The sequence below is a fragment of the Platichthys flesus genome, chromosome 16 (assembly GCF_949316205.1).
Source record: "Platichthys flesus chromosome 16, fPlaFle2.1, whole genome shotgun sequence".
Classification (NCBI taxonomy): domain Eukaryota; kingdom Metazoa; phylum Chordata; class Actinopteri; order Pleuronectiformes; family Pleuronectidae; genus Platichthys; species Platichthys flesus.
The window spans coordinates 3,054,926-3,076,630 of record NC_084960.1 but is presented as its reverse complement, the minus strand read 5'-3'; the positions used below and the strand labels follow the sequence as shown (position 1 = coordinate 3,076,630).

General features: G+C 43.5%; 1 protein-coding gene across 1 annotated transcript; it reads right to left on the bottom strand.

Annotated features, from left to right (window-relative positions):
• Window positions 1–13,452: 13,452 nt before the first annotated feature.
• Window positions 13,453–19,802, bottom strand: kcnj4 (potassium inwardly rectifying channel subfamily J member 4). The gene is made up of 3 exons (XM_062407755.1): window positions 19,551–19,802; window positions 16,036–16,172; window positions 13,453–15,482 (listed from the first exon to the last, which is right to left on the bottom strand). The coding sequence occupies exons 2-3, from the start codon at window positions 16,056–16,058 to the stop codon at window positions 13,859–13,861; spliced, it is 1,647 nt and encodes a 548-aa protein (XP_062263739.1). The 5' UTR covers window positions 16,059–16,172; window positions 19,551–19,802; the 3' UTR covers window positions 13,453–13,858.
• Between the last annotated feature and the right edge of the window lie 1,903 nt (window positions 19,803–21,705).

The following is a 21,705-nucleotide window of genomic DNA, read 5'->3' as shown; positions in this document are numbered from 1 at the left end:
AGTATGAATGCCTGCTCTGTGTGTCGCACCCGGGCTTAAAGAGCTCCTTGTATGAGGCTGGGACCTGAAAAAAATAGACGAGTCTTAAAGGAGCAGTACAACGACATGATGCCGATTCTGATGGTTCTGATTGGCTGAGAGATGTAATTCTCCCCCTCATCCATCCACTCCCCCCCTCCCCTTCTCTCTCTTCTCTCTCTAAAAAAAAGTGTAAAAATATCTAAAGGAAATTTTGGGTTTTAGTTTTTTCTCAATTTGGTTTGAGGCTGAACACGAGGTTCCAGTGTTCATACATTGTGTTCTATGCATTTTAACACCATGATGCTTCATGTGGTTGTGTTACAAAAGGGGAAATCCACACATCAGCTGAATGCATATTCTGTTACAGGGTGTTGTTGTAGTTGGACAACTGAGAGTTCGTATGGTAAAGAGAGAGATCAACACAACACACAGCAATAAACTCAAAATCTTATTTTATTTGACTACACTGACAACAACACAACCAAATATGATAAAGAAACACACTTAGCAGCACAAAGTCAGTTCCTATCTTTGGTTACTTTCCATATACTGAAATATATATACATATATTCATAGGAGTATCAACTAAACACATGTAGGGTATATTTGAGGTTGTGTAGTTCCACATCTGAGAAATCCTACAGGCCTCAGTTAACTTGAGCGGAAGTTCATATGGTGGCAGAGCGAGCTCAACACATCTCAACACAGCTCAACACAACACACCTGCAGCTAAACACAACTCAATACAGCTCAACACAGGTCAAAACCACTCAGACAACAAGAGCGAATCCAAAATTAAAGAACAAACGCTGCAACACATATGCACAACATCCAAATTCACAAAACTCACTGCATGATGATAGAAGTTTTTCCCAGGGACACAATCCAGGGACGAAACACAATTTGTGACTTTATTGAACTGAACTTGTGTGTTGGACAATGAGGATAAACTCGATAGGCCTGAATAAATCCAGGTTTCATTACTTTTGTGTGTCCCCTGTGAGCACAACTGTTTCCATCATGTACCATATTTGGTTTTGGTGTGTGTATTCACAGAGTGTCTGTCTGGTTGTGTTGTACTTGCATGTGTGCAAATGCTGTCAAATCACAATATATAAAAATACTGTATTTTGCTTGTGTTAGTTGCAGCACATTGAGCTCTGCAGGGCCACCTACACAATTTAGTGCCATAATTTAAATTTAAACTCTGAAATCAATTCATAACCATTGAATTTCACAACCTGCAGAATCTGAATGCATTTTTAAAAAGCCTCAAAAGTAAAACATATCCGAGGCTTCAAGACAAAAAAATCTATTCGACAGATTTGAACTTCAGCTGAGAAAAAAGTTCCCCATTTTAAATTTCAGATTCCAGAAGCTGGAACAAGGCAGCACAAGATTCTGTCAGTCATTGATCCTCAAATCAAGAGAACTCGATTATAGAGGCCTGAGAGAAGAGGAGGGGGGGCTCTGTGCCTCAGAGTCAATCAGACGCTGAAGTCTGAGTTATCAAATTGAGTTGGTCACAACTAAAATGTGCTTAAAGGAGAAAATATCACATTTTAATTAAGGTGTGCAGATTTTTACGCATTTCAATGATCTCTGAACATCAGTGAAGAGCCAACGAGTGAACGACTTAAGTGTAAAGTGAGTTTATCCACTTTGTTTAAAGGGTGAAATGTAAAAATGTAGATTTCTACAGGCCAGTCCTAAATCACACTATATTTTAAAAACAGATATAAGGCATTTTTTAAAGAAGTAATGGCACAAATACATTTTCAGATAGATCTATTATATTGCTTTTGTATTTTGTAATATTTAAACTATGGCTTAGAGGCCTCAGAGGAGATGCATGGAGCTGCTTCCTCTCCTCGGACTGAGCAGCGGCAGCAGCGGCGCGTCCTTCGGCCTCAGCCGCTCCGGAGGAGAGGGGCCACCGGGCCGCACGGACACACACACACGCGCTGTTCTGCACAACAATGCTCCCTTGTTTCCCCGCCGTGCGACACACTGGCCCCCAATCCCAAAAAAATCTCCACTTTTTTTCCCGACCCATGAATGTTGAGTGTGATAAGGGCGTCCCGGCCATGAGAGCATCTCTCTGTCCGCCTCTCGGCCTCTTCCCTTCCTCCCCTCCCGTCCTCTTCTGTGCGCCCTTTGTTTTAGGCGATCTCAGGTGAATTGTAATCATGTGATCGCAACGAGCACCCCCCTTCCCCCCTGAAACGAGAAGATGGGGGGGAACAAACAGCAGTTTTGTGCACATAAAAAAGAAAAGAAAAAGCAGTAAAAAGGCTCGTGTCTTCCCCCTGCACGGCCACTTTTCACCCGGGTGCACACATATCGAGAAAAAAGCTCCAGGAGCGGAGCGGCTCGGCCCGGGAGCTGCTGCGGGGACCGGCCGCCTCCTGGAGCTCTCACCCGGGGACCTGCAGGGAGACACACCGCGGATGTCTCTCACTCTGTGCCGCTGAGGATTTACGGCCCGGGCCTCGGTTTGACGTGAGTGTTTGTTTTGGAGAGTGTGTGTGTGAGTGTGGTTGTGTGAGTGTGTGTGTGCACAATTAATGAAGGTGGGGAGCGGTAAAGGGAATGAAAAGGCCGAACTGGGTTTCAGTCAAGTGATGAAGTTCGAAAGAGAGTAAAGATCCTTCATGTGATGACATGATGAAAGGCTGCAGGTTTTATTCCCAGTGTTGATGATGATTAAAATGATTTACTTTCTCTTTTTTTTATGATAACTTCCTGTGGGAAAACTGAGAAAAAGAAGATTTAGTTTATTCTTATTCATTAATTTCAAACATTCAGTTTGTCAGAATATAAGAGGACATTCAGACAGAAATGAATCAAACAGAGATGAAGCTTTTTATAAAAACAAATAAACTAACGAGTAGTTTTTTAAAAGTCTTTTGTTTTGTTTTCTGTTTGTTTTGATGAATAATGTGAAACATCATATTTAACTTGTTAACTTGCAGCTGCTGAAATTCGGGCAAAATAGATGTTTTTAAATAATTGAGACTAAACATTTGATTTAAGGTCCTCAAAAAAATAATTAAAAGCGAAGAACTACAACTTCCAATAAACTTAAACACTAAATTAGATAAAGCAACATTGAAACTGTGTCAAAGAAACGAGACAAAATATCGTGGCTTTATATTAGTTTTATTTCATGAGGTAAGATAAATACTTTAGTAACCTGCTGCCACTGAGTATCTTTAATTAACTTTATTAAAGGAAATGAAAACTATAATGTTTGATGTTATATCATTGATATGAAACCATAATGTTCATTAAGAATAAGAAAAATCCATAATAACAAACAGGATTTTTACTAAATTAGATTTACCAAATCCATTTAAATGCTGAGCCTCAATCTGAAACTTCAAACTTTTGTTTTTAAGTAAATAATTTTCAATCATTTGAGACAATAATTACTTTTGACTGAACTATATATATTATAAAAAATTGCAAGATTTAAAAATAATAACAGAGGAAAGGACAAATTGTGTTATTTTGACAAACTCAGAGATGAAAACAAACACGCACACTCACACACACACACACAGAGGAACAAGATGGTACAACCAGTCATGTGACAGAGATGATGTAGTTTGTTTTGAAGAAGACTTGAAAACACACACACACGAACAGCCTGAGTGACAGTTAACGGTCAGCAGGTTGTGGGTTTGCAGGAGCCGTTCGGGCTGTGCTGTGACCACGAGGCCGGGGCCCCACCCACGGGCCCCGGGTCACCTCACATCCGTAAACACACTAACTTCATGTCTTCAGGTCACATGTCACATATCCACAGATTCTGTTTCTGTGGGACACAAACTCGTTCGCTGGAGATTCATGATAAACACGACGCTGCAGGAAAATAACGAATCAAGTCACAGAACAAAAAGCCGATTTATATTGAAACTCAAATCCTGTGTGAACCCACAGAGGGCAGGAAGTTAGTGAGTAGTAGTGGACAACTCTAACATGAGGCACACTGGATTTAGATGAAATATGAGGAGCTGGTTATTACATTTATAATCAACAATTCCTTTTACTTGCTATAGTTATTTTATGCCTTGTATAAATCTCACATGACTTGTGTGATGTTTACTCTTGTACGACATGAAGCCGGGTTTACCCTGTGTGTGTTATGGAGGCCCAGCGTTCCTCGGCCAAGGGAGCGGCGCCCTGTTGGTTTTCTGGTTCACGTGGTGACTCCTGCTGACTCACAGGAGGCCGGGACGCATCCCAATGGGACAAGAACAACCTCAGTGCCGTGTGGTCAGGAGTCGGAGCTCAGGCTGAAACACACACACATCAAAATGAATCAGCAAAAATGCGATTGTGTAAATGTTGCCCTGCAGACAGGAGGGGTCAGAGAATACAGATGACCCCTGGGGAAAGACCGGGGGGGGTATACAAAGGTCGATGGTTGATCCGTAATCGGAAAGTTCACCAAGCTGAGTGAACTAGATTAAAGTCCCTGGTGCTCTGCCTTTATGAAACTCTTATATCACATCTTTCCTCTCTCCCGTGTTTCTCCCCTGTTCTGTTTTAAGGACTTTCTCCGTCACGGTCTAATTGGAGAGACTCTCTGTTGAATCGATGAGAACATCTTGGTCTGGATGCGTCTGCAGCACTGGATTGGGAAGCGGCTGCTAGAGGCTACATCTGTGTCACAAGGCTGACGGCCAAGAGCTTGTTTGAAATTCACAGCGTTTGTATCAGAGCTAAAATGGCGGCGCTCTGCTCGGCTGCAGCTGCAGCAACGGACAAACTCGGTGCAGCAAAAAACAGGTTCACAAAAGTTAAAATATTTAGAAATCCACTTTTTATCTCTATTTTTAATTATTCATTCCCTCTTTGTTGGATTGTGAGCCAGAATCGAAATTCAGTTCACAGGGCACGTGTTGAAATCAAGGTTTTGTGTCTTCTTGCACTTGGTTATATCAGTGAACATAATTTTAAAAGCAGGTTTATATCCCACTCTCCTCCTCCTCCTCCTCTCTTTGTTTCCCTGCATGCACCTGTGCAGGACAGAGCAGGTGTTGTCGCCGCTCCCTGAGTGAAGTGAGTCGGTCAAGCTTGCACAAGGATCCGGTGGAGCTGCTGTTATTGCCGTTATTAAGTTATTATGAACGTAATCAACTCTGTCTCATTGTTTTACCTTAAAAGCCTCATTCACGCTTGAGTTCCTCCGGGAGGTCGGAGGTCGGGCGTAAGTGGAACTCTGAGTTTTTGAAGTTTCAGCCTTTTAAAATGTATAAGCTTCAATAGTTTATATAATATCCCTCAGTAGTGGTAAATATGAATTACATATCCTCTTAACACACCCAAGAAAATAATTCAATGTTTGTTGCTTCGTTGTTTTCTTCTTCATCCTCCTTAGTAAATTAACACAGCCGTGTTACATTTTAATAGGTCCCTCTTTTGAACATCTGTGAATCCTGCCTTTGTGCTCTGAGCATCAAAGTTTCTATTCTTTAGTGTTAGTCCTGTCCTTGAGTGACTGGTGTTAGTGTGTGTGTGTGTGTGTGTGTGTGTGTGTGTTTCAGGGGTTTGTAAGAGCTTGGACTGGCTCTCCCTGCAGCTGGGTAGTGAGATGGGGTACCGGCTGTGTGTTAAATGTGTGCATGTGAATTTATATGCAGGAACTTCTGGGTACGTGTGTGTGTCTGTGAGTGTGTGTCAGTGTGTGTGGCTACCTTAATGAATAGCCCATTGTGTGTTCTGCTTCATATCTCCGCTTGCAAGCCAAAGGAAAGAATCTAGTTACCTCGATTGTGTGAGGGGGGGACATCTAAAAGAAACTGATATATGGGGGCTGAGCGGGTGTTGGTGGTGCTGGGCGGGGGGGGGGGGGGGGGTATTAGAGTAAGGGTCCCTGGTGGGATGGGGAGTTCAGTTACCCGCGGCTGAGCTCTGCCGGTGTTCAGGAATCAAACTCCCGCTTGTTTTTCAGAACGAGGCTCATTTGTCCTGATTTCAGTGTCAGGTGGTAGTTGTGACCTCTGTGCTTATTAATTCTTCCTCCTAAGTTGTGTTGACTCAGTGAGTCTGTGAAAAAACATCCTTTTTTGTGTTGAGTTGAGTTGAGTTGGGACAATTGATCTGGAAACACCTCTCTGAGTGGTTCTTAGTTAGATCAGCATCATGGCTGCTGTTCTACCACCGAGGTCCTGACTCAACAACTGTACACGCCAAGTTCAGGTGTGTTTGTATCGACGGGGATTCAAACTGATATAAGGCTGAAACATTTGTGGGACAGAGATCCTCTTAGTTTGAAAACATGGATGTAGCCTCAGGCTGATTCCTATGGACTCATGGTCCCAGAAGATGAATCCCTTTTACTCTGGGGCCCCCAGCAGGTTGACATCTTTGGCATGTAGTGAAATAACCACTGGGATAGAGAGTAAATAAAGTTACACTGAAGTGATCCCTGACTCTTCAATACGTTTTCACCCTTTCCCCCCTTGTGATTGGCTCAAAGTTTCATCCAGATAATCATGGTTCTCTGAGGATGAACCCTGTTTGTCTTTTGACCAAACGCCTGAAGAATGGATTTTAAATCTCATCAGCGTCAGTTTGTGTTTACAGCAGAAGTCAGCGAGGCCATATAGTCGATCCAGAGCATGATATCATTGTGACGTTAGCCCTGAGCTCAAAGCCCCACTGTGTCTCCGCCTGTCACATGACTCTGTCAGATCTACAGCTGGGCTTCTGCTTGAACAACACTTTGGAGCCACTTCATCAATGCACTGACTTTTATCAGATTTGAAATCACTGGTTGTGAATATGTCAAAATGTCTTGATGCATCTTAGCTGCATTAATACTTCAGCTGCAGGACTTTTAAAGCTCGGCTCTGCATCAATGTATTTTTGTTGTGTGTGTATATTCAAGCCGCACTGAGCCGACACTGTCGAGTGTCACCGTCTTTTGTGTCGACCGGGCCGAGGCCGTTAAGTTGTGGTGTTCTGAGGCGTGCACGCTGCAGCTGTGACAGCAACAAGAGGCACCAGGAAAATGGGGGGATGATGTCGGGGGAATAAGAGAAAGCGAATCCTCAATGGTGCCTTGTATCCGTCTCAACTGTCCCCTGTCCCCCGTCCCCCAGAGCATAATCAGTCACATTATTCATTTACCCTCCTCGTCTGCCATGCACTTTGAATGTGTGTGTACATGTGTGTGGTTTTCTGGCACGAAAGACACATCTCTAAACATATAAGCAGATTTCACGGTGAGAGCTGGAAACTCCCAAACTGCCCGTCTCTCTGTAGGACAAGAGAACATGCCTGAGAAAATGATAATTGAGCGGAATGAGAGGCGATGGAGGAGGAGATTGAGTCATTTGCAGGAAAATGCAGAAAATGGTGTTCAAGAATTCGGCCCGGCAACAATGGCGTCCTCTGTTCGGACGCTGCTGCAGCATGTCTGGCTGCGTGTTGTCCTGGACATCCTCACGCAGCCGTGATGGGCCTCTCGCAGATCTTCTTCAATCTCACTCATTCTATTTCCGGAGATTTTTCCCCTTGGACATAAAACTAAATTCTCATTAAACATCTAATTTAGCTTCTGGCACCCGGACACAACACTATGGATTTCAGACACTATAGAGATATACTCGTGGAAAATTACTGGGTACATTTGCTCATGTACTATAAAGATATTATATATATATATGTCTGTATATCATTATCTATTAATGCACAATTCATGATAAATACAATGTAGTATAGAATGCAGAGGGGCCTTGACTCAATATTGATACATTTTACACACAAAACAAGTAATCATCTTAGAAAATATGTTTAATATCTTATATATCTTATACATTACACATGGCAGACATGATCACACATCAGTGGTATTGCATTTTGAATCACTCAGGATAAGTACTTTTATGTTTTCCGATATGAGTTGAGTACATTTATTGGGACATTTATATATATTTAAGTAAATTAAAACCTTTTCTATCATTCCTTGCAACTGCACAGGCTTGAATATGTGCACGTCCCAAATATCTTTATGAATGAACTGTACGTATAAGCTCAATAAAATTGACTGTAGCTGAAATACTGCTATCACAAGTGGCTTAGTTCAGGCTTAAGTTATAGGATTATGCTTTTATGATTGTTGTTATATTTACAGAGAGCAATGAGAGAATCTAATATTGAAACTATCCTCTTAGAAATGAAGAACAGAGGTGAACACACAACCCCCTCGCTGGAGGTGAAACTAGAGCAGAGACCAGTTCAGTTTGGTTAAATCTGACATCGTACTTGTTGACAGTCGAAAATGATTTATTTCACCTTTTAATTAGATTTTACATCAAAGGAGCCGGACGATAAAACGTGATTGTTCAGATTAAAGAGATGATTTCACTCGTTTACGTCCTCGTCACTCAACAGACAAACTCGTTGTGTCTGGAATCACTGTGAGTGAATGCTGTTCAATCAAAGAACTATACCAAGCACTATAACCTCCCATTCATGCCTTTATGTAATGTTCTGCTGTCTTAGGTGCATCAAACCCTGCGACTGCTCATCTACCATCATTGCATTGTCCAGTTCCTGTTTTCAGGACAGGAGCTGTTTTGCAATGAAAATTAAAAAACAAACTTCGGGAGAAGAGGACGAGGCACGATGCTTCTTAAGGGGAGATATGGAAAAGGAGGAGGATAAGAAAAGTCACTTCCCAATCATGAGTTTTTCTCGGAACATTGAATTAAGCAGCGTGAAGGGGTGGGGGCCTGGAGGGTCTGGGGGCGGCTGGCCGCAGAGATGCCTGAATGAAAGAGTTTGTTGTTTGGTGCCGGGAGAGGGAGATGAAAGGGGAGAGGGAGATGGAGAGTTTGTCGGGCATCAGTCCCCTCTCCCATCGCCTCCTCGCCCTGCGGCCCTCCCTCACTCTGCCCATGTGAGCTAGAGTTCAAACACAGGGCCCACAGCTGCTCGCATGCACTCAAACACACACACACACGCACATACACACACTTATACACACACACACAAACACAGAAGTACATACGTGGATGAACACGTCTGCATGCCCTCAAACATGCACTTAAATACAACCTGGAATCTACCAGAAATAGCAGTATGATACTAGGGTATAATGCTATGGTGATACATATACACTCCCACAGCTACACAAACACAGTTAGTCACATGTGTGTGTATTATCTATAGGTAAACACAAGACACAATGTGGACGACAAATCCGGTAAATATTCAAAAACTCAAAAACTTTACTGCCCTGCTATTTGAGGACAACAGGGACAACAAACTTCCAGAACTTCTCCCGCGGCCGTTTCTCAAACTCTGCACTCATAATACTCTGTTATATATATATAGAGTGTACACAATGTTAAAGTTATTAATGGGACCCATAGAGCACAACATTAAAAGGCTTCCTAGATAACACTACAATGGACACAAGTATGATCAGACAGTTTTAGTTCAGCTGAGGAGAAGATCTTTTAAATCAAGGCCTGACAGAAAAGAACACTCACACTACACATGCAGCAGATGTAAACATATACACTGATATCAACAGGAAAATGGACACACATATTTAAAAAGGCAGAGCTCTTGTCGTTCATGTCGTCTTGAGTGATGGAAGTTCTCTCCTGTTGAGTCAGGAGCTTCCATATCAGATGTAGCATCAGTGTCGGCGTCTGGCCCGTCCAGCCGGCCTTGTCGATGTCGGGCGAGAAATGTGTGTTGCTGCTCAGTGTTTAATGGTATTTACTCAGGATCAGTTGTGATGATACTATTCCACCGACATCAAGGGCCTGTTGATTTTTATTTGATCAACACACGACTCCAGAAGAAGAGCAGAAGTATGAATTATCGCTCGTCTGACACGGACAATCACTGGAGGGGAGATGAAATCTGATGTCTGTTTTGTTTTATCTCACAACGCAAGAGACTGTTGAGTGGAAATCGTGAATTTTACAGCCTTTAAGTACAATTCAGAAATAAGACTCGGCTCGGTTGAGTGACTTGAGTGAAGTCTTTGGAAGTGGGATGTTTTTCTGTTATGGTGATCACCTCTGAAAAGCAGGTTGCTTTCCTTCAGCCAGAAATATTTCGGGAATCTGTAATTGCACACCTCTAATCCCGCAACAGGGAGTCAGGTGGGAAGGAAGCACAGGCTCAACGATGGCTGCAGAGTTTTGTCCCTGATGAAAGAGCTGCATGTCTGAAATCAGCTTGTTCCATCACTGAATGCGAGGAAAATGTCCTGCGCCGCCTGTGAGAGGGAGTGAATCTTTAAACATCGGAGTCAAAGCCAAACCGATCAGAGCGTGGCAGAATAAGAAGCAACTGATTAATCATGAAAAAAGAAAAGACACGGACCAAAGAGGACACTGGGGAGAACACACACAGATTGAGGAATAAAGATCACAGATCAAAACCGAGGGGAAGGAGCTTGTAAAGAGGTCAGAGCCGTAACACAGGGATCAGCGGTGCAGCAGGGGGAGGAGGAGAGGAGGAGAGGACAGCTCAGGAGGGAGATGGAGGGATGGAAAAGACCAGACGATGACGATCACAAACACACACACGCACACACACACACACACCATAATTAGCATGCTAACAGGCAGTTAAATGTCCCACACAAAGACTCACTGTTGAGCTCTGTGGGGAGACAATACACAGAAGGAGTCAGTGGAAGCCCCCTAATCACCCTAATAGCTGATGTGGCCCAGCACGACTTCTCCTCTTTTACCGTCCCACCGATCACACTCACTCATTGGCTCTCTGGCCCACTAATGAAAAGATGATAGCCTGCAGCCACTGAGTGCCCCCCCCCCCCCCCCCCCCCCCTTGCCCTCCTTTCATCCTCCGACAGGAACGTCTCTCCGGCAGGTTCAGAGGTTCCGGACGCGTCGGCCTCTCGTGCGTGGGAACGGCAACAGGCCGAATTAATAATTCAGCTGAATTCATGACAGGACCAGCAAGAGGGGGCTGACAGGGGGAAGTCTCTCATTAGTGACACTATTAGTGAGTCATTTTAACTTGATTAAAATCTAGACGGAAAACACAAAGCGGAGATGGTGGGCAATTATTTAATAAGAGTGTATGAACATGTAGGGCCTGGAGAAGTGAAATACTTTAACATGGCGATTTGATGAGACTAACTCATAACAAACACAGCTGGTTTCTCTCATATTCTCATTGATCAACCCTTACTTCTCCTTTATACTGTAGCTTATTGTTTGTCATTTGTCATGAAGTGTTAAATTGTGACATGTACATTATCGCTGTGACATTAGGGACAACCTTAGACTAGAGAATTTACCCAGGTGTAAATTAAAAAGATAAGATGCGTGTGAAGTCCTCATCCAAGCATCACTTGCATATTCTCCTTAGTCAGACATCAGATATATTAAAGAAATGATAAAAGATATAATTAAATATGATAAAAGATATATTTTTCACAGAACACACTTTATTTCTCCCCCATTTTCGACTCTATGCTGACAAGAATTAAAACAAATCTTACTTAATTTTTCAAATTTGTGATCTTTATCCGTTTCCTGATGATTGGCCAGCAGGGGGCACTGACCTCCCCTGCATTAGCTGTGGTGACCAGTTCATCGTGAAGTCAACACATCTGGAGAGTTTCTCCAAAGAAGACACTCAAAACCAGATGTGTTGCATGTCGCCGGCGTGGATCCCTCCTGTGTGGAAGTACCTCATGAGTACAATCACAAATCCAGTTCGTAAATTTAACGTCACTGCACGTCTCACTAAACAAATAATTCATCTACACAATGTAGAATTTTACTAAATCCCAACCCGATCTGTTTCAGCCTGTTCAGGAGTCTCTGGGTTAACTGTCCCTTATTAGATCTGTTTTTCTTTAATTTCCATGAAACCGGGAGGAAGGACGTGATGTGGGTCAGGGAACAACTCGTTATGTTCTGGTGCAGATCCAGGAATGTTGTTCGACATTTGTTTTTGATTTCCCAGAGAATAATTCCTGGAACTTGAAGAAGAAAACAAAGCACATTTAGGGAACTAATATCTGTGAAAGTGAGCAGTGTGGTGCAGCTTGGTTGAATTCAAGGGGACCGCTAGGCCTGATCTCTATGAGTCACATTCTAGTTGTTGTTTTGGTTTCTTTCGTCTTGTGTGTTTATTTTTTGTGTCTTCGCTCATTCTGGCCTTAGACAACATCGGGTGGGGCTTGGCAATAAAACAACATCAAGACCTATTCAATATTACTTTCATGGATAAAAATATTACAAGACACCAAGATATATTGATATTTTGCTTATGCATTGATCAAACACAGTTAGGAGTAAAACATTTGAGGTTATTTGTCAGATTCTGCCCATAAAGAAGAGTTTAAAACTACAACTAACACTCAGGAGCAAAAATCAGATCCTAAGATGAATAAGAAATGATCATGTGACATTTATCGTGCAAATTATAGATTTCGACTTGACTGGGAACATTGGGAAATAAAAACCTCCTCGTCAGTGTGCAGGACCTGAATCAACAGCTCATTAAACGCATGGTTTTTGGAATGAGGAACACCAACATGGAGGAGAAGACGGACGGAGTGCCCCCGGCTCTTCTCGGAGCTCCTGCGGTGTCGCTCTTCCCCTGAAATCCTCTGAATGCTTCGTTAACGTAAAGGTCATCAGAGCGTATCAATCCGACCAGAGCTACGTCTCTCAAACGGCCCTTTCACTGCGTCTGCTGATATTCATCTGGCTCCTGCTGCCGCTTTGCACAGTCGATCCATCACAGTGACGAAGCAGAACAGACGACCGACTGTGGATCATCGCTCACAGACAAAGTTATCAGTGGCACTGGGATATTAGTGATTTGTCATGAAATGTTAAATGGTGATATTTACAGTATCCATTAGTTCTGTATTATGATCCTCTGCCTGTAAACACTGTGAATCCTTTCATTACAATGTTCTGGTGAAAATGACACGAAATAAGGATAAAAGCAGCTGTAACTCAAGATGATATGACACAGGGAGTGTTTATATGAGCGTGAAATACAACTGCTCAGTCAAAGATCCGATATAAGTAATAATATGATTAAAAGACATTCAATGTCCAGAAAGAGATCAGACAACTCCTCACCACCTGCTACTTTAAAAGGACTTTTCAATCTCTTGACATGAAGTAAAAGACGCACACAGGTTTCCAGGATCTGTGAAAAGACAAGAGATGATATCTCGAGCTTGCAGAAAGATGATTATTAACAAACTCACTTTATTTGAATGGGATATTGAAGCCAAATATGTTTCAGGGACACTCCTTCTCCGCCTGGTTCACTGCTCCATTTGAACCCTGCAGTGATAGAAGTGGCAGCAGAGGCACCTAGTGGCTCCAGAAGAGCTCACAGCTTCTGTTTCTCTGATCAGGATTAATTGACAGAAACAAAAGGACAAACAGACAAAATTATAGAAATATTTATTTGCAACATCAATAGAAGGAAGAGTCAAGTGCTTTGTTCTGGATATATTTCTCTCCAGTGCTTTTCCATTAGGATCTCAGTGCAGTTTAATCACCGATCAGAGGGAGGTTTATCTTCTGATTTATACGAAGCAGGAAAATTTGCAGAGGAGAAAACAAACGACTATGTGTTTTGTACAAAGGGACATTTACCACCATCGTTTTCCTCTTGTCAGGTCCACCTAATACACAATTCAACACCAGCTGTTGTTCACTGCCACTCAAAACCCTTCAAACACAATCAGCCAAGCAAGTTAATATCAAGTTCTTTATGGACATTAGAAACTTATATTATTATTGGGTGAAGACGGACAGGTGACAGTAACCCCCCCCCCCCGCCTTGCTCTTCAGATCTCTTGCTCGCTCTTGTAGGTCACAGGATCGAGAGGAATGGCCGTCTGCAGGATGTCAAACTCCATCTCATTGTTGTCCATGTCCAGAACACACATGACGCTGTGACTGCCTGATGTCATGGTGGCTGTATCCTGGAACATATTTTGGAAGTCTACAGAAACTGAGGTGGTCCTCTCCTCCGGCCTCTCCTTCCCTACGATCTGTGTGGAGTCGAAAATGTCGTCCTCGTCCTCCCCGCAGCTCAGGGCGACTTCGTTCTCGTAGCAGAAGGCGCTCAGCGTCCTGGGAATCAAGTCTTGAGTGGATCTACATGCGGGGAGGTGAGAAGCGGCAGAGGAGGCTCGACTCGTAGCCTCGCAGAGTTCTTTGGCGCTGAGGTGAGGCGTTGACGGCACCTCGTAGGTCTTGTGGAAGCGAGAGTAGTCTACCTTGTAGCGGTCCTGGTCCTCGTAGATCACAGGCTCGAACCTGTGACCCCAGAAGATCTCTCGAGCGAGGTAGGAGCTACGGAACTGGGTGGTCATGGCCGTGGCCTCCACCATCCCCTCCAGGATCACAACAACCTCAAAGTCATCTGTCTCCAGATCAGCTCGGCTTAAAGTGTACAAGGGGCTATCCTTATCTATCTCATGCACTACAACCAGTGGGGATACTAGAAAGAGCCGGTCGGTGCCCTCGTCGTAGCCCACATTCAGGTCCATCTGCTCCAAGGGGATGAACTCTCCCTCAGCGGTGACGTAGGACCTTATGAGCTGTGCTCGGACATGAGCCTCCACAATGTGGCTCTTCCGCAGGTTGCCCACCCTCCACATGAGGCAGAGTTTGCCGTCGCGCAGGGAGATGACGGCATTCTTAGAGAACACAAGGGTCTGATTCCTCTTCTTCGGCCGCGCCATCTTGGCCATGATGGTGCCAATCGTGAAAGAGTCAATGATGCAGCCAACGATGGACTGGACCACCACTGTGAGCACCGCGGCCGGGCACTCCTCGGTTACACAGCGCCAGCCATAACCAATGGTGGTCTGGGTCTCCATGGAGAACAGGAGCGCCCCAACCAATCCCTGCACATGAAGTATACAGGGCATCCTCTGTGGCTGTCCTCCAGCGGTGTGTCCAGGGGTTGGTCCATGCAAGCCCCCGGCCACCAGCTCATCTCCCTTCCCTGTGGGCTGCTCCTCAAAGTCCCCATGTGCCAGGGAGACGGTGTAGAAGATAATGCCAAAGAAAAGCCAGGACACCATGAAGCTGGTGCAGAATATAAGCAGCAGGTACCTCCAGCGGATATCCACGCAGGTGGTGAAGATGTCGGCGAGGTAGCGTTGCCCCTTGTCTTCCATGTTGGTCAACACAACATTACATTGTCCATTTTTCTTAACAAACCTGCTCCGCACCTGGTTGGAGCCCCTCGTCAGAATCTTTCCATTGTAGTTGTTCATCCCTTTGTGTGTGGTAGTGCTGGACACCACCGATTCTCCCGACCTCCTCCGACTGTCGTCCGTCTCTGTGTCGCCGGCTGAGCGCAGCTGGAAGTTGGAGGAGCTGTGGCCGTTGCAGAGTCCTAGGCTGGCGATCCTCTGGCGCTCGTCCACCGGTAGAACGCCCGACACAATGCTGTACCTGTCAACAGCAGAGAGGAGGAGTTAAGGAGTTAGGAAATGGGATGAATATGGAGTTTATGGTCGTTTTTTATTAGACACCTGTCCTGTCTTTCACCACTGACATGAGGGAGGCTCCACTCTGACCTCAGGGTTTTTGATAACCAATCAAAACAATCATTCAGACTGATCCTGGTGTGAATCTAACAAACCTGTCGCTCTCCTTTACACGGAGGATTACCTGCTGGGAAGGTGAGTTCAGTTTAGCCTCGTGAGAAGGATCCTCACAGATTATTGGATTATATCTGAGTCAGTGTCCGTCTTTCCGAAATTAACATAGAACAAAGTTTTGAAACATAATTTTTTCGGATTAGCGGAACAGTATTCAAATTTCTGCAAACCTGATTTTGTATTTAGTTTGCAGCTTTATTTTTACAGTGTCTCTCCAACACATCATATGTCCGAGTTCCCCCGGTGCATCGTGTCGGGACCAGATTCAGGCTTTTATAAAACTCACCAGGAACTCATCATCAGATGGTTCAGGCCAGAATCCTGACTCCCTGTTAATCCCTCACCTGTTGGACCTACTTGATCCCATGGCACCAACGATCACTGGTTTTGGGGGGCGGCAGGGTCCGAGGCCAGACTCTGTCCTGCTCCCAGAGACCAGGTCTCCTGCACCAAGGTGGTTTTTGAGTCAGTGTGAAGGCAACTGAGGAGGAAGACATGAACATATCAGTTCCAAAATCTTTACCACTTGTACTTGGAGGGTCACGGGGGGGCTCGATTGGTCTCATATTGAAATGACCTGCATGGGAGGCACATAAACAGAAAGAGCCTGATGCCGACAGGTTCGAACCCAGAACCTTCTGGTTTGTTAAGTGACAGACAGCTACAGGAAGAACAAGCAGCTTCAGAAAAATGGGATTATTTAATTCCAGAGGTTTTGATGAGAACAAAACTGTCTTGAACTATTTTTAAACGTGATGTGACTCTGGTTTCACAATGTGTTTAAACATCAGACTGCAGGCCTAAATTAAAGAAGCGGATTTAAGACATAATCCGGATCTGCTTCTGTGAAATGTCTTAAGGAGCTGTGACCTTGTCTGACCCTGAGAAACCATACAGCTATGAAAGGATTATCTTTTCATAATAAGTCTTAAGTCTCCATGTGTTATTCAACAGCGATAGACATTTACTTGAGCTGAAATCTTGCATGTGTGTGGGTGTGAATCCTCTGCGAGTGCACTTTGATTGTAAAGGCTGCACTTGCATGGTAAACGTCACTGTCCATGATATACCTAAAAATCCAAATATCGTTAGATTCCTTTCCAACTGTACAACTTTCCCACTTACACACAAGCACAAAACTGCCTAACAACCTTTCTCCTGCACGACCCCGGGTATTAAATAACACCAATCGAGCTCAGGACTTATTTTTGTCCAGAAATACAAAGAAAATCCTCTCACGTAATCTCTCCATCAGACGGTAAACACAAGCTCAAATAGGTTGTCGCTGTTTGTTTTTGTCACTTCTCTCTGTACGACACGTGTTATAAAATCATCCCAATGAAGTTAACGAGCTCAGGTTGAAACAATCTGTATCTTTACGTGTGAATACTGTGTATGAGGTTTATATAATTACATGTTCTGTGTGTGTGTGTGTGTGTTTGTGTGTCTCCTCACAGGTGAGCTCGGCTTCCAACCAACAACCTCAGCTATGAAACAAAATCTTCCAGCTCCAGGCTGTGTCTATAAAAGGAACCAGTGAACAGTCCGACATCGGGGGATGATTCACTGTCGGAGCAACAGGTTCATTACGTTCGATCGTTGGATTTTAAACAGTTTTATGCAGAAGACGGATCATCAGGACTTCTGATACAGATCTGGTATCTATGTGTTAGTAAGACCCCAGATAAAGATCCGGGTTCTGGTGGCCTCGGTTCGGTTGCAGCAGAGATGAGACACACCAGTGCAAACCAGTAAGTGGTCACCAGGTAAAACTGGACTTTCACAGAAGCTGGTTTCCATGGGAACCCGTCTCCTGTGGCATTTGGGGGATGGAGAGGAGGGAGTCATAACAGACAGAGTGTGTGTGTGTGTGTGTGTGTGTGGGGGGGGGGGGTATGGAGTATTAAGTGCTCTTATCACATGAGTCAGAGGGGGGAGGAGGGGGGTGATGGGACTGAAAGGGCACGAGAGCAGCAACACGACATCTACATTCAATCTAAAGTAGATTTAAATGTGTGTGGGGGGGGGGGGGGGATTTCTACTGAGTAGAAATGTAAATGAGGAAAAGAGAAAATATGTTTGTTTTATAAGAATTTTTTCCAACTGGTTCAGTCCAAACTGCCATGAGAAACATGTTCTAGAAAATCATCATCTTTCTCTGAGGTTTTGAGTTTTTGTAGAATTTGACTGAAAACCTTATTAGTTTGTTCTTTGAATTGTCTTCTTTGAAATAAAGAATCAATTGACTTTGCAGTTTCTTTTACTGTTTCTCTGCATGACTGACTCCTAATCTGGTGAATCACAAGATTAATAACCTCCCACACTAAAATAAGAAAGTGGGGGTCATCTCCTGACTGGTAATCCCTCGGGATTAAAATGAAGAAGTGTCCATTCCCCTAAAGCCTTTGTGATGACACACGATTACATCAGCAAGTTTTGCATCCAGTGTAAATACCTGAGCTCTGTGCACAGATGTGGCTTCGAGTGGATCGGCTCATTGTCTCTTTCTCCCTGGAGAGGACATTTACCACATTTACCAGTAGTTCCAAGTTTGTTTTTAATATTTTATTTGTTATTATCTTTCCTGTTTTCCTTCTGGGTTGTTTTAAATCTGTTTATTTTATAAAGCACTTTGTAACCTTGTTTACTTACTTACTTAATTACTCTTTAAACCTTCTCTTATTAAAAGCAAAGAATAAGCTTCCAACATTAATTTACTCTCTTAATGGGAGGATATTTGTGATGTAATTCCCCACAGATGAAATTAGATAAGATTAACAATCTTTATTAATCATTAGTAAAGATATGTTAATCCTCATTCCCCTGAGCACTTCCCTGTTCATTTCCCTGCGTCAAACAACCGTGTTAAACAAACACGTGAGAGCAGAGCAACAATTCCCCTGCACGGCTTCACCTCTGCTCATCACGAGCCAGCCCACAGCAGCCCATCGTTCCCACACGATCATCACATCCCAGTGAACCTCCGACTTGGTTTCGCTTCACTTTGTCTTTTTCCAGCGTGTCCTTTTTTCATCTTTGCAAAACTATATTTCCCCCGTTTGTGTCTCAGGTCAGTTGCTTCTACCTGTCGGACCACATGATCACTTTCTATCACTTTATCAGGGACAGGTTTAAAAACATCACATTACATCTTATCATCTGCAGCTCATCTGTGCTCGTCACATCTTTAACCTGCAGCTTCGCACTGTTAGAAGTATTATTGGTCAGTTTCTGGGGTTAAATGCGTCAACAATTAATTTCTTTATGTTTTGGTCTCAAATGACCACTTTGCACATTTTAAGCTCCTCTATTATATATAGATATTACATATTAATACATATTTTCTGTGAATTATAGGTGTTGTACACAGTTTGTATCAAAAACTGAGCTCACATCCCTTTAAAAAACTGAATCTGTTGTGTAAGAAGCTGTTGATTTGTGTTTTCTGTTATTTTCCCGCCCTCAGGCATCATGAGGCTTCACCTTGAGATGCATTTATTTTTGGGTGGATTTCATGATGAACAAATTCTAATAAACAAACCGACCAAAAGCTTGGAAAAGGGGGCGGAGAGTAATTTTTATGTAACACATCTTTTCACAATCAGCATCATTGTCTGGATATTGTCCTGATTCGCTTTCAGGTGATGTCATGCCTTAGATTTAGAGTATGAGAAGGAATAGTGTGACTGTTCACTTGATCACACACGACTCAGCACTTTCCATGATGCCTGAGCTTTAGTTTCTCAGACGCAGCTTCTTATCTCCCTGAGGAATCTGGGAAATCGACGAGTGTCTAAAACACCTCTGGAGATCAACTTTAATCAACAAATAAAAAAACTTGTTATAAATAAATACTCACCTCCCTCAAGCTGGTTGTGGTTTTCAGTCACACACTTGTGTTTCCAGTTCCTTGACACGTCTCAAAATCCCCCCCCACCCCCCTCACAGTCCAGGGCCGTGGTCCCACATCCTGACACCTCAGGGTTCGTTGTCCCCGGTTCTCTCCTCACGTTCTTCTTCTAGTTTCTCCTTCGTTGCTTATTCATCGTTCCATCCCGGCTGTTTCTCTCTTTTTAATCCTGCATTGTCCTCCACCGCCTCCTTCACTTGATATAATCCTGTCTGTGAGCGCTCTCTCCTGTGCGTACTCATGCACCCCCCCCCCCCCCCCCCCCCCCCCAGCTGTAAATGCTGTGTCAATCTTCCATGTGCAGATGAGATTTGGTTTTGGAGGGAGGGAGAGGAGAGAAAAGAAAAAGGAGATGAGACTACAGAGGGGCTGTCACTTTATCTGTGCTCTCCCAGCGTGTGTAGGTGTTGATGATGCCTGATGTGGAACCAGTGAAAACTCCATTGAGTCATGAGGCGGACGAGGTGGAAGACAAAGGAAATATGACATTTTGGAATTGAAGGGGAATGAGTAGACATCACTATTTAAAAAGAATGATTAAAATACAGGGATCTCACTGAAGCTTTGCATGGAAACAACAACACAGAGTCCCATAGCTCTCTGAGCACTAAAGGCTGTTTCCTCTCATCCAGGGCTGGACTTAAAAGTACAATATAATAGTTGTTTGCATATTAAATAACTAAATTATAACATTCACGTCATTCTTTGTGTGTTTATTAAAAATGAAAAATAAACATTCAGCCACCTGGTCATTTAATGTCATATCATACAAGACTCCCTGATGTGAAATCAAATAAATTTCTTCAAAAAAAATATATACATATTTTGTTGTGTTATTAAAAATTCAGTTGAACTGACACGAATTTCCCAGTCAGATAATAGTCTTGTGACTAATGTATTTTACGTCAGGTGTACTCACAACTGTTATGTAACTGTACCATGCTGTGTACATATAGTCAGGACTGATACTACTAATACTACTACATCTTCTATTTGTATTATTGATAACATCATATGAACAGTATGTAACTGTCTCCTCTCTCTCCTTCTTCCTTCCCTTCCAACTCTTTGTTAGTGCAGCTCCACCAGCTTCATAATTTACATTAACAGCGGTGTAACTTTGTCATTTCTTACATTTACTGGTCTGATTTTAAAGTGTCTTCATCCAGAATCCACATGTATAATATATGAATATGAATATGAAACCAGGCTCACAGAGCAGCTCCCATTTATCCCTGTACTGCATCACTGCCTCCACTTGGGAAAGACGGCTGAAGACGTCTGCTGGTTGGTGCAGGTCAGCCTCACTCAGCAGTCGACCCACAACAGAGGAAGGTGGTGACGTTATCGAGCGGCTGCTCTGAATTCTTTCTCAGATGAGAAGAAAATGTGTCTTTGTAGATGCAGCCGAGCCCGAGGGGAGGAAAATCCACGGTGTGAATCTGAACAGCTTCCTCATTGTTACACTGGTAAACAGGCTGATAATAAAATCAGATCTATGCCAAAAATCAAGTGACGAATTGAGAGAATATAGAGCCTTAAAAATAATAATGATGCACAAGGTCCTTTTGGTTCATTTATGCATGATTATCAAACAGACATGGCACCAAACCGCTTGAACTGAAATCAAGCTGCACCAAACTTCACACACTCCTAGATTTCAGTCCTGTAAATATGCCGGGATATTCCTAATCGAGCAATGATAAAGAAAGGGATGTATTTTAATTACAATATAATGAAGTTTTTCCTTGACCTCGAAGGTGTTCAGTAATTGTTTTACTGTCAGTTTTTGTGTAATGTTGCTTTGCAAACAAACGCACAGGAAGGGGGGGGGGGGACCTGAGTCTCCTCAGCAGAGGTGAAGACGGGTTGTGTCAGAGGACGGGAGAAGATGGAGGGTTTCAGACGGTCCTCCATTCCAGGGAGGAGATGACCAGGGGGATGGACTCTTCAGGCCACGTGTGTGTGTGTGTGTGTGTGTGTGTGTGTGTGTGTATTAATAGCTACTAATCAGGCCTGGGTGTCAGATTAGGTTCCCGTAACCTTTTGCTCAGAACACCCTCATCACTACAGCACATATGGGTCAGCTCTGTCCACAGGATGT